Consider the following 14,703-nt stretch of genomic DNA (forward strand, 5'->3'; position numbering starts at 1 on the left):
GCGCGTATATCTCTCGCGATAATTAAAGGAGGCGAAACCCAGAGGGGGCGGGAAGGAGCGGAGGAATGCAGGAGGGGCCGAGGGTATCTTTATTGATCGAAACACTCTTTGAACTCTTTTTTTTTTCTTTTCGATCAGAGCGACCTAACCGCAACAAGCCGGGAAAAACGGTCTCGCGAATGCGTTCTCTGCGAGACGGCTTCAGTGGGAGCGGTGAGGGGGCTGCTCGACTTTCTTTCGGAGCTTTTGGACTCGGGCCCGGTGGATGGATACTTGTTAGACCTGGTGACCGTGCTGTTCGTGCTGACACCGGATGGCGTATCGATTTGACCTTCCGACGTGCCGCGAATTGCGGGAATGAATTAACCGGGTGTCTCCTTCTCGGGCACACGTGGACGAATGTAAAATTAATCGACGATAGCTAGCCGACAAAGATCGATATCTTGGACGTTGTAAAAAAATATATACGTCTTTAATTTTGAGGACTCGACGACGATGATTTATTCAAAACGCCACAAAAATTCAAATCCCGACGAAGAAAAAAAAAGTTCACGATTATTACAGGTTGCAAGGCTCCATCCGCCGGAAAAGATTTTAATTTTTTCTTTTAGTTTTCCGTACGTAGGGGCAGAGTGATTATACATACACATGTGTGAAATATACGAGAAAGAAAAAGAAAGTAACAGAATAGGCCAGCGGGGGTGGGATGGACATGAAATTGACACACGTGAAATTGAAACTGACTATGGAACTCGGACAGAGTGGTAGAGTCGATCGGAGCAAAACGAAATGACAAATAAAATATATCGATCTGGAGATCCCGAGTAACTTTGAAAAATAATTAAGACGAGGTGGAATGACGATTTTATAGCGTTATTTTACCCGATCGCTGCGATACATGCGTGAATTAAATTAACGCGCGATGCGCAAGATGGCAAAATGATGAATTTTTCAGCCCGATTAAGCTTCGAGCTGAAAAAGTATTTTGAACTCGTAAAGCTCAAGACCCTCGCGAAATACTTACATACGTGCTTTGAGAAACAAGCAAAAGGATCGTGCCATCTTGAACAAACGTATGGAGACAGGGTGAAGATGCTATGAGTATAATGATGCAGAAAATCAAAGTCTACCGTTGAAGATGTAAAAATCCAGGCTATATGTGCCGTCGAGACACGTTGAATATTACACACATACATGTTTATACATAATCGGGAAGTGAAAATAAAAATGCCAAGAAGAGCAGATATGGAGCAGATACGGAGAGAGAGAAAGAGAGAGAGAGAGAGAGAGAGAAAGAAAAAAAGAAAAGAAAAAGAATCTCGTACCTCGATGCAAGAAATTGTGAATACCGTGAAACAGATGGTCAAAGATAAAGAGAAAAAATATATATAGAAAAATAGTAAATATGTATATATATATATTATATATATGTACACACACATATATATTACGCGCATGGATATCATACAGAACGGAAGATAAAGAAGAAAAGAGAGAAGAAAGAGATAGACGCGAACGTACATACGTTCTTCTCCTTCCGATGAACACGACATTACGGATAAAGAGGAAAAAAAAGAGAAAACGATAATAAAGAAAGAAAAATACGGAGGAAGAGAAAGAGAGATAGATAGAGAAACAGAGAGAAAGAGAAACTCGACATCGAGAAACTACTATGAAAATAGCTAAAAAATTAATGATAATCAATGAAGCTCTTAATCGTGTGACGTCTAGAAGAATCGAGCGGCGTTTCTTACCATCTGTCCGTGCAGCGAGTGAAAATGCAAACAGAAAGAGAATTCAAGATTTGTCTCTGGAAGTTACAAGAGTGAGATCGTGGGGGAGATGAGATGATAGAGACATATATTTTTTTTTCAAATCAACAAATTATTCTTTCGATGAATATTCGGGAAACTGCGCGCCAATCTTTTTTTTTTTAACTTTCGCTTGAGAAGATGAATTTTATTTAAGAGAGGTCCGTAAACAATTTAATCATGTGAATCGTAGGGATATCCATAAGAATATTTAGAATACGTAGAATTCGCCGTCGAAATCGAACGATCGAAAAAATTGACGATAGAAGTTAATTGGCGGATCGATCGTGCGCGTGAAATTTGCTAGGCGAACTAAAAAAAAAAAAAAAAAAAAAAAAAAACACGCTGAAGCTTCGCCGCTTTCGTTCAAAATCGCGTTAAATTAAAAGCGATTGAACGAAAAATTAACGGCATGTTTCAACTTTCATCGATGCGATGAAAATGAACAGTCGAGCAATTCTTCGCAAAATTCGCGCTCACCGTTATCCAATCCGGGCGCACGTGCATGATCGATCTTCCTTTTTGGCGGAGAATGCGACGATTCATAGAACGAGGGAGGGGCAGGGGAATCCCGATTCATTTTTCATCGTTAAATTGTGTCCAACTCTTTTCTATCGGTTCAGCAGGACATGAGGGATGAATCCACGCATTCTCCCCGTGCACGAAGATGACGTGGCCTCTCTTAGATCGTGTCGGAGCTTGTAAGAGATTCCAGATATTAACGACATCTCTCTGGCTCGTCTTATCGTGCATTCGTTCGTCCGGCTGTCCTCGAAGTGACGGATAAGATTGAAATCGTCGCGGCTATCTGAGTGCTCGAAATGAAATGAACCGAAGATGAGATTTAATCGAGAACCTGATCGAAGGAAAAAACACATCTTCTTCACACTCTAAAAATATCGATTTGGATTTAACACCATACGGTGTCTATATACAATAATTTTTTGCAATGAATTCAAAGACTGATTTTCATTATCAGATTATATAATATTTTTATAAGAATATGCTTATTAACATAAAAATTATTAAATTAATTGTCAATTTAATAGGTATTATTTATTTGATTATTTATTCTGATTCTACTCATAATTCTACTCATAATTTCAAGATCAAAAAAGATTTCAACGAGCGATTTACAGAATCAGATATATAAATTCACATATAGAAATATTTAAGTACTAAAATCCGCTTTGAATCCGAATAAACAATTTTTCTTATTAGTTCTTATCGTGTTAATATTGTATTAACACCAACATGTAGATGTATTTAATACCGTAGGTTTTAAATCTACATAAATGTTAATGTAACACGATTAGAATTATATAAATAAGTATTCAACTTTGATTATATATCAACTTTGATTATATATCAGTAAAAATGATTAATAAATTAATTGATTTTACATTGTTGTTTTCTAGAGATCACGCTATGTTAAATCCACACTGACTTTTAGAGTGCACGATTATTTTCATGCGATTGCATAATCGCAGATTTCTAAATAAATAAACGTTTTTCTGATTTCTGCGAGATGATTGAGATGAGAACGAGTGTTTCTGTCGCGTATTTAATAAACGCGATAATTCTCGTTTCGTGATTCTTTGCACGATTTTGTAGTAGATAAGTAAAACTCGGACACCGTAAAACTCAAGAATAACCCCGAAGTAAAAAGGATAAAAGAAGAGAGACTCTGATCACGATATAAGAGCGACCAGTCTGAGAGCCGATCTTGTTCGAAACATCTGCAAAGTAATAGTGTGTATACGGATTAAGGTGAGAAATAAGAGCTAAGTGATAGACATTACCTTCCTCGAGCGCGTCATCACCGTCGCTCATCAGCTCGTCGTCCGAGCAAATGTTCAGCACGTTCACCAACATTTCTGTGACTGAAAGATAAAATAAAAAATTATCCATTAAATTCCAAGTAAAACACATCTTGCAATCGACTAAACAAATTATCTCGAAATACTTCATTTAAAAAAATCAAGATATATATGTATCTCTTTTCCATCTAAATTATTACATAAATATTTTTTTCATATTTTTTCTTCTAAATATATAAATTGATTTATGAACATTAGAGAACTCTTTACTAAGCAAGATATAAAATGTGGAAATATACATTACAAAAGTTTATACATAAAAACTATAAAATGTACTGTTATTTTTGTGTCTAATATAAAGATATTTATATAACTAGAATTAAAAGTTTAATTTTTATAAAAATGAACAATTTTATACATTTCCAGTATAAAATTATGTAACTTTTAGACATATAATTTAATATAATTTTTATATAATTACTTTTTTTTTAACAGTATAAAATAATTTTTAACAGCAAAGCTCGTTTTGTTGGTCTTACCTTTCTCACCGACAAACGGTAGGGACCATGTGAAAACATCCATGAAATTGGGCAACCAGTATGGGTGTGGCGAGCAATTGAACTGCCTGATATTCATCACGTTGTTCTCGTACTTTAAAACCGCTGCCTGCGAGCACAACGAGCACATCTTTACGATTGCAGACCAGCGGTCTACAGGTCATAAAACGAACAACGACGCACCCCGCACTGATCATAAATGTGTGACATTAAATTAATGTCGAAGTTTACGATCATTGCGACTGGCGCGATGCGATTCGTGCGCTATTGGCTTTTACCTTGTTGTTGTACACGTCGAGATAGTTGGGCGCGCTAAAGATGGTGATGAGCGACGGGAAGCCCGTCGTCTGAGACTTTCGATACATGCGATATCCGGCGTCTTGAGCCTCATGCGCCCTTATGATGCTGAGCAAATTGTTGTTTTGCAGAAAGTCGCAACACGCCGCGTAACTGCAAGCAGACATTATCGATCGATCGCTTAAAGATTGGGAGAGAGCTTGATTGTCGATAATTACTGTTAAGAGAATTATCCGAGCGTACGAGCGGGCACGTTAATTTGCTTATATTATTAAATCTATTTAGCACTAATGAATAACATGGAAATTGCCGTGGTAGCGTAAATGACTCGGCCTTTAAACATTTTAATAGAACGCCAAAATTTTTAACATTTAAAAAAACTTTCTTAATAAATTCCGTAATAAAAGGAAGACATTAAGTTTTTCATCTGAAGAAGTTCTATAATGTGCAAATTGTATGTGTAGCATATTAATTATAATTAATAGTTCAATAATTAACATATTATTTAAGCGAAATTGAGTTTATCGTTTATCTTCGGGGAAACATCAGGAAATATGAGAGAAATCGTGACAAAAAATAATAAATTTAACTCTATTACATTTACTAATAAAAAGTTGTTGAGTGGGACATCAAGACATCCCGGGAATTAAGCAACAAGAATTGTATTATTACTTAAATAACTTGGCAATTCTTAAGCAATTGATGATGCGACAGAAAGTCCGAGTTATTTTTAATAATTTCTATAAGTCACCTACCTATGTTCCTAATAATTGGACTAAAACAATAGAGTTAAAAATAACAAAATGTTATTTAACTCAAGAGGTTTTTGATTCCATTGTTCCTTTGATATCTAAAACAATGAACTTTCGACATTTTTCGCCTTTGGAGTATAAAAATATCCTAGTTTAAGTAGCTCTTTAGTATGATATATAATTTGTACACTATGGAACTTTTTCATTTTAGCCGAAAACAGCGAAAACTTAATATTCTCCTTTGAAGCGTATAAGTTTCATAAGCGTTCGTGAGGCAGCCACTGACGCGCGAATATTCATGTCGGGAAATTCGTGTATCTTAAAATCGTGACCTAGATTAACGTCGTAACGCGCTTTTGGCACATGCATTGGAAACAATTGCACAGGCGCCAAATGATCAATCTTAACTTGTCGAAAACGACTCGTACAACTTTTTGTATGCAATTCTGTGAATTTACAAAATTGGAGTGTTCTAAATATTGTAGTCGAGTTAATTTCTGAGATTACTCGAAGCTTCGGCATCAGACTGCTACGTTCGCTGCAAGTTAGAGGTATTCGAGTCTTTTATGCGATGTAGCTTTTAATGTCCATCCATTCCTGCCAATCGTACAATGGATGACGGACATTATTGGCGTACCGACTTTCGGATTCACATAAACAAATTATGCCGCCGAAAACGTCAACAGGACGACCCTTTTCGCAATGACATAATTGACTCGGCCAAGAATCGTGAGAAATGTTTGCGCCACGTCGCGGCATGGTCGTTAACGGCCATTAAGACCCGTTCATAGCGCCGACAGAGATTAATGACGAGGTGAAATCTCTCGAAAACCGTGCCGCTCGCCAATGTGGCCCAGTATCGATCTCTAGGTCGTTGTATCTTCGATAATTCGCACACATCCTGAGTGCGACGATAAGATGATTTATTTAACGACAGGACGTTATATTGCAATGCACAAGATGTGTTCCGTTTTCTCGTTGTAACAATGTACAGCCACTTCGAATCATTAAAGGATGGCAGGGAGTAATCAGCAGCTTCATTACGAGTCAGACGTTGAAGGGAGGAAGGGTGAGTGGTACGAATCGCGGTGTAGTCGAACGACCGTTGGTGATTACAGCCGGACTACTTGCATACTGCTCGAGACGCGAGATGTGATTTATGTTCGCGTGAAACTTAATGCACTTATCTATCCAGGAACGAGACACGATAATGCGAGAATCGAAAATAAGGGATTAACGGACTGGTGCTATCTAAAATGTCTTCATAACGGCCACTATTATTTTATCGTGATCACGATTGCCTGTACCACATTCACGTATATATCAATGAACAACTTGATTATGAAAATCACCTCAATAAATCAGCTTTCTAACATTCCTGCCATTGTTACTCGAGAAATACCCGACACGTACACGGTTGGCTATTTTAGATATAAAATATCTAAAAAAATTAACTAGATGCAGATCTGAAAATAATTTTGTTGATCTTTCAAAATAATTATGTAGAACGCTCAAACTGACTATTAAAATGTCAAAATTATTTGCAGCATCGTTTGTCTTGCTTGAGTTTCCTACATAATTATTTTAATGATCAAATAAAGTTATTTTTTAGATACTTCAGCAAAAGCATTCTTTCCATGCATGATTCTTTGACGTGTCGCGTTAACATTAAATTATAGAGAAATATAGAAAATAAAAGTTAAAATAAAAACAAGTCAGTAAAAACATAATATTAAAAAATTTAAATTAAAAATTAAAGACTTAATAATTAAAGTTTAAAATAATATTAATTATAAACTAATATAACTGACAAATTATTAGTAAATATTAATAAAAAGTATAATAGAAAAAAACAGATATTTTGATTTATTCTTATTATATATATATATATATGTGTAGTACACTGTATGTAGTGATTTAAAGACTTTTAAATTTTGTAATAAAATACTCTGTTATTTACACTATAATTAATTCCGTTATAATTAATTCATATTTTGAAAAAGCTGTCAGGAAGCGCCATGTCAAGTATAAAACTACAACAGTTAAAACAACTTAACAGAATTTTTTGTAATATTAAAAATGTGATAGAGGAACAATAATTTGGCGGTATCTCTCGACGTGTACATTTACGACAACCTTATTTTTCAAAGCCTTTTCCACGATGCCAGAAATCGCTTTGAGATCTAGAGAATTTATTATTTATTAAAAAATGCTGCAAAGAATTTATTAATTGCATTCATCAATGATCGAATGCAATATATTAATTTCTTCTCCATCTGAAATCTCGATTTTTAAGATTGTACAAGGAGGCTTAAATTAACTTATTTTGTATTACTTGTTACTCCGAAATGTCTTACAACTGTGAGTCATTAAAATTTCCTAAATGCTTTCATTCAATGCATATAATTAGTATAATCATTTTATTTCTTAACTCATTAAACAGCCAATGAAAGAATGTACAGATAAAATATCATTTTTCTATTTTTTTTTAAACAAAAGAATTAATGATAATTGTACATTTTTTGGAAAAAGAAATTGATTGCATCAATTGGAATGAACAAATCAGAATTTTCTAATTGACTCTATTATAATTCTATTTAAATAATAAGAATTCTGATTGAGATATGGCTGAAATCTTCTGATTTGATCATTTTCAATTAGAAACTTTTTTCACTGTGCGTTACAAACTATTTTAAAGCTTCTAAGTTTGGTTAATAAAAAAAACTTGTGTGTAGAAATTGATATCAGATTGTGTTGCAGTTACCAATAAATAAGATAACAATTAATGATCGAATCGAGTGAAACGCATATTTTTCATTACTCTTTTTGTTGCGCCAACTTTTGGCAACAATCAGGAATAAGAAAGATATTTAATACTAATTTGTTACTGAAGATCGCATAAGTTCGTGGAGAAATATAAAACGCGTTTTTCCAAAATTTAATCTATTACAATTTACTTCGTCAACGTAAACGATGAACGAATACGTAACAACGAGTACGTGAAACAGCTGACACTTAACGAATCTCAGTTCTCATTAGCGTGGCCGTTTGTATAATTAGCAGATCCGCGAGAGGAGCTGTCATGTCTGCGGTTTGCTGACATCGTCGTATAACACAGTCGTTATTAATCCTCGCACGGGGCAAACCATGAGTGTGTCCGCGAACGCTGACAAAGAGCGACGCGACGAGGGACTGAACGTGACGTTTGTAGGAAGATTTGGTGGAGAAGGAAAATCTCTCAGATACAGAAGGGTCGGAGGAGCCAAAGTTACCTCGTTTCACGCTGTGTGATCGTGCGAGGGATGTGGCCAACGCGTTTCCGGCTGTACTGCTCGCAAACAGACGGCGAGATAATTACCCGTTAGAGGGAGTTAACGGATTGGCTAGAAAGGAAAAACGAGAACCGGCCGGCGACAGCCGCGAGATGTATCGCACAAGCATATCGTATTTCTACGGTAAAAAGAACTCCAACTACTACCGAGTAGTGATGAGGTGTTGACCTCGTTTTTTTTTCTCCGCTAATATGTCCTTTATTATTACGTTAACACACTGTGATATCGACGTGTCCCTTCGATATATCGACGACCGCGACGAAAAGTATTGTAATTGCATTTTCTGATATTTCCAATTTTATTGGATCCTTTTTAAATACTTTTTTTTTATTGGCAGTATGGCTTAATGAAATATCGTTATTTCAACCCAGATAATTTTGTTTGTTATAACTGATAAATAAAATACTTTTGAAAAGAAAAAGCTGTTGTATACATGTTTTTTAAATTTCTTTTGTCAATTGTTCGACTTAATTTAAACATTAATTACATATTTTATAGGAGTAGTCTTCTGAAAATAAGTTTTCTGAAAAGAGTTCAGAGACAAAAAAGATATCATAATATGATCAGTCATTTATCATATTGTTTCAGTTAGCTTAGAATAGATTTTATTAATAAAGTTTTAATTCGAGATTGGATATATAGGACGTTCAAGTTGATCGTTGGAATATTGAATCTTTTTGCAGCATTGACGTTTAAGAATTTTATATAATTATTTTGATGATTTAATAAAACTATTTTCAAATCTATATTTAGCCAAATTTTTAGGTACCTTAGCAAAACCGTTTTTTATTGTATGATATTTAATCTACAGTGGTTTTCTCCACTTCAGAAAAATTAAAAAAATATCCATTCATAGAATATAATTAAAACTGTATATATAATATTGAAATAAGTTAGAAAAATCCAATTATGTACGTCCAAATTTTCTTAGTCGTTAGAATTTTATTACGTATGTTACCAGTAATTTAACAAGTTAAAAGAATTTAAAAACAGGTTGAAACGGACACTCACCTGTAAAAGTATGAACAACCCCTGACACTATTGTGAGAAAAGTGCTCCGCGTTCTTCTCGTTGCCGAAATCCTCGAGAGGATCCGACCAGAGGAGATCACACATTGGCCCGAACGCCGGCGGCTCTTTGAACCTGTCCAGCTGGAACAACAAGTCAACATTGATCGAATTAGTTCAAGGAATTAACTGATAGCACATCGACTGACGCAAACGCAGCGTAATTTTCAGCGTAATTGTATGGGCCATTGTCGGCTTTACCGAATTCACAATGGGTTGGTCAGTCAGTTTGGATCGTATTCTATTCGGAGGTTTAGTTGGCCATTATACGTTACACGCAAAATTTATGTAGTGCTGATTGGTCCTGGTTAATCATGACGGCTTCATTTACATCGATCGCATCAGTATGTCATTTTTAGTGAGATCTTAAAGTAAAACAAATTATTGACATTTCGTAATTCTAAAACAGCTTCGAATCATCTTTATAGAATTGCTAAATTCTTCTACATAAAAATTAAAATACGGACAAAAATAGCTATTGCAAATATCGACTTGTCTTTCGACGACAATATCTGCTTAATATAAAGATTCTATATAATTTATACATGATAGAGTGATACAAGATAAAGTGATTTCGCCATAGAGATATATATAATATCGTACGCGGATACTGTCATAATGGAATTAAGATTAAGTTTAGAAAAAAAGAATTATGTTTTATAAGTAAATAGAGCAATATTGATGCTGGATCTTGCAAGATGTAGCGCTACATGCAGTATATTAGATAAGAACAGTTTGAATAAGATAAAATGATAATGTAAGAAAGAGAATTAAAAATCACTATTATCGATATTTTTAGTTTGAAAGAGAAATTAAAATTTGTTTTACATTGTTAAAGTTTGGCATTTGCTTTAGAATCTCCTTAACATTTAATTTTGATTTTGCGGAATCACTGTCACAGCGGATTTACATTGCCACTTTGATAACTCCTCGATTACAAGATATCTTGGTGTCTAAAAGAGAGAGGAATAACCGATAATCTGAACTTGGAATTGAATTATAATTTGACAGCGATTTGACAGCGTCGAAACGTGTATCGAACGCCACAAAGTCTCAAGGGCGGTAACTCTGCTGCGAGTTTACGTATCTCGACAGCGCCAAACAAGGTAAACGTAAGCCGGATCGTCTGCAGATTGCATTAATTAGGCTACCGAGCTTGACAACAATGTGCTCACCGCGGATTTCCAAATGTCTATTGCCACTAAATCGGTAAGTACTGAAATCCAATATTCGATGTTAGAATGGCAACGGACAGATGCTATCGCACTGATCTTACTCGACATTTATTTGACATCACGTTACATATATCTCTCAGTTCAAAAGTGACGTAACTCAAAAATTCAGTTTCTTAGAAAAAGTTTCTTGAAAAATTTTTCAATTTGATAGAAGATTATTGAGTAATCAAGTAATATCGGCAAAAAAATTTCTTAACATAATCAATTATCCTTTTCATTTCATTTTCGATTTTTAAAGCTAATCTATAATACAATGTGTTGTTTTTTTCTATTGTTTACTTTTTTCTTTCCTCGTTTTCTTGTCACGTATCTTCCAAAGTTCATCAACTTTCCTCTTAGACGACAGAAAACAAAGAAATAGAATAATGTCGCTAGAAATGCGATAAATAATCAGTACGACATTTTATCTCCAAATGCTGTATTTAATATTCAAAGTGTATAAAAAATTAATAATTGTTGGAATTTCGTTTTCAAATTGGAAAAGTGATAATATTTATAAAGTGATAATGTTTTTTTCTACTTTAGAGAAGGATGTGCCAGATTCGCAAAGTTAACATAAGCCCGTATCAGACTACCGACTCTGCAAATCGACCTAACTGCTAACTCTGACTGCCGACCAATAATGGATCAATCACATTGAATCAGTCTTATTGTACTTGGTTCATTATTGGTTAGCAATCGGGTCGGCTTACAGAGTCGGTAGTCTAATACGGATTATATACTTTCATTTTTGATTTTTGGTATAATTATTTTTATGTACAACTGTAGAACAATGAAAAGTACTAATGGATTGTAATTATTTTTTTATATTAATATAAAATGTGCAAATTTCACAGATCCCAATCCCGCAGAGGAATTATTTATTTGACAGACACTGAACAGACGACGAAACTCCGAAAGTCATGAAGCATTTATAAACGTGGCGCGATTTATTCTCGGACCGCACCGAGAGTCGATTCCCCTCGAATCGATGTTAAGACTCGAAAACTTAGATGGCGAAGTTTCGTTTTACGGACGAGCAGGATTTCATACGGAGTGGATATCGAAGAGCACGGAGGATGAAGAGAGAGGATGCAAAGACAGAGTCTCGCCGCAACGAGATCTCTCAAATATTTGTTCCGTTGATCTAATCTCACTGAGAAAAGTCCGCCAGTGCGATCTCGTACTCATCAACTAGGCTACCTTTGGAAATCGCGTTTAATGACTTCCATGAATATGAATGACTTCGAGAGAAGAGTTAGATAGGTATTTCGCGCTACGCGGAACGTCTCGTCATTACAAACACACTCCCCTCTCTTTCTCTTTCACTGTTTTTCTTAGGATGTAATCAACGTAAATAAAATATTGAGAATCAACATTGCGAGATTCGGTTTATGTTATTTAATTCTAGAATATTATTGATACGTAAATTTTATGTAGATGTAAGTAAGGTCGCTAAACTATGTTTTTAATCATTACGAAGTCTGATCTGCCATGTCAAAAAAGGACAAGTGGAGACAAAAAATTCTATTTTTTTAAATTCTGTCCGTTCTGTCAGTTTGGATTCCCTAATGGTCGGTATTATAACAGAAAGCGTGCTTTAATTTTTAAGCAGTGTTTTGTGTTATCATATATTTTATTTAAGTGTATGAGAAGACACACACACACACACATACACACACACACAATTAAACTACATATCTACTTCATATTATTTTAAGATTAGATTTTATAATTCTTTCTTTTTAAGTTAATAAATAAATTATTGTATTTATATTTAGAATTAATATTTATATAAATATTAAATCATTAAAAGTGTGAAGTGTATGAGAAATTTGTGTTATTGGGTTGTCTGGAAAGTTCGTGCCGATGTTGAAGGAAAATTGAAATGCAGAAAATTTAAATTTTAGTATACATTTATTAAATTATATAAATTAGTCGGCACAACCCAATACATTAAAAATGATCTTATACGTGAAATTTACATGTCAATAGCATATCATTTAATATGCAATAACATTCGCGGGTTAAATTTTGTTTTTTTTTTTGCAATGGCATTCCGTTGAAATTTTCCATATGTAAAGTATGAAGCTTCAGTTTTATTTTTCCTAGAATGATATCGATTCTCAGTTTGTTTCACAATATCATTACGATTCGATCGCTAAGTTTATAAATTTTATTAAAAATTTTTTTTAAATTCTACGTGCGTATTTCCATTCACATGAAATAATTTTGTATGGTCCTGCAAACGACATAGTCGTAGAATAATTTAAAATGCAATGATTAAAACCAGTTTCAAGCGGTGCATTCACCAAATATTTAATCAAAATAACGTTAAATGTTTCTTGTATAGTGTAAAATATTTAATCGTAATCGAGCTAAATGATAAAAATAGTATTATTATATATTAATACTTATTCTCAAATTCATCATCAAATACATAGATAAAAAAAATGATAGATAAAAAAATTAATTTTTAATTTGGCTATGTTATTGATTAACTCATCATCTGCATTTTTAGGGCTTTGTTGACACAAGCAAAATTTCACTCTCGAATTTCTTGTAAATAAAGGAGAACAGAATCTGTTTTCTTTTCTAAAATATCTTATAAATATCTTGTAATACACTGAGGGAAAAATTAAATTTTAACAAATATTTGATAATACTAGCTGAATATTTACTAAATATAAACATATATTTACTTGCTATAAAAATCATTAATTTAACTATCATTTTTTTATTTCGCGAATGTTTACTGTAAATAAATGTTAAATTAAATTGATACTATTCAAATAAATATTTATTAAAATTTAGTACATTTTTTCCCAATGTAGAGATATTGAAAAGTAATTCTCAACCTCCCATATTTTTTGAGTCTATAATAGTAAAAAAAAACTTGGATTAGACAAAAAAGATCCGGACGCAGATAGAGAATGAAAATATGATTGCAGCCGGCGAATTAATAACACAAAGATAGAAAATTAAAAACGATATTGGAAATATCAATCGATTTTCCTTAAAAAAGCGAGAAACGGCTGTAAAAAAAATTATCTTCCACTATCTATAGCTTTAAAAAATTGATAAAATTTAATGGAACCTTCGAAATTATCTGCTAAACGTAAGTCTCCGCGGTACTATCGACGCCGGATTCATCTTCCACGATTAGTCGAATCGAAGTACAATGTGATGTCGGCTACGAGCTTACGCTTTCCACGTAACAGGTAGCGTAATTATGTCGAATGGGTTCGCATTAGTTCGCGACCCGTTTCCGCGTGAATACATACAACACACGCGGGTGTATTGGGCGCTTATTACGATATAATGAGCAGTTAGTGCACGATAATGACAGCAGCTAGCTACATTAAGTGAAGCGAGCATGCCTTATGTCTCCTATCATGTTTGCAGCATCTATTATAATGATACATAATAGTGCTCTCATGCAGCCTTGTCGTCTTTTACATTATTATATAACCTTAAATTTCGTAACTATATAAAAGGTAAAGGTATGTAGCTTGAAATGGCGATATAGCGAGATCTGATTGCAGCGTGTCTCTAAATTGAATTTGAAATGCTCCATTATATTTAGATATAGATATTTCATATAATATGGAATCAGATTTTCAACAATATCTTTCGAAACGTATAACCCGACAAATATCGCTGTAACGAAATACGGAATTTTCTGATTGTTTATATATAAATCATCATCATTTGTCGCAATTACTTAATTTTTTTCAATATATATACTATCAGCAAACGACGAATTATTCTTTATTCTGTTGAAATGTGGAACATTCCGTTGATCACACTAGTTCGTTTGAAGGAAACATTAATTGAAAATACGAGGCTCCCG

General features: G+C 34.0%; 1 protein-coding gene across 6 annotated transcripts in view; it reads right to left on the reverse strand.

The window, feature by feature from the left end:
- Positions 1–14,703, reverse strand: part of LOC108691979 (serine/threonine-protein phosphatase 2B catalytic subunit 2-like) — a 158,942-nt gene that overhangs the window by 19,288 nt on the left and 124,951 nt on the right. For 5 of the 6 annotated variants that reach the window (XR_001931944.1, XM_018200027.1, XM_018200031.1 and 2 more), the window contains exons 6-9: positions 9,581–9,720; positions 4,467–4,638; positions 4,171–4,297; positions 3,614–3,694 (exon numbers count right to left, since the gene is read on the reverse strand). Coding sequence is in view for 5 of the 6 variants with exons in the window: in XM_018200027.1 (XP_018055516.1) it covers positions 3,614–3,694; positions 4,171–4,297; positions 4,467–4,638; positions 9,581–9,720 (520 nt within the window). In the remaining variant the exon portion in view is untranslated. Of the gene's footprint in view, positions 1–1,754; positions 1,758–3,613; positions 3,695–4,170; positions 4,298–4,466; positions 4,639–9,580; positions 9,721–14,703 lie in introns of all 6 variants that reach the window. The other variant, XM_018200028.1, reaches the window with a different exon arrangement.

The sequence above is a fragment of the Atta colombica genome, unplaced genomic scaffold (assembly GCF_001594045.1).
Source record: "Atta colombica isolate Treedump-2 unplaced genomic scaffold, Acol1.0 scaffold55, whole genome shotgun sequence".
NCBI classification, from domain to species: domain Eukaryota; kingdom Metazoa; phylum Arthropoda; class Insecta; order Hymenoptera; family Formicidae; genus Atta; species Atta colombica.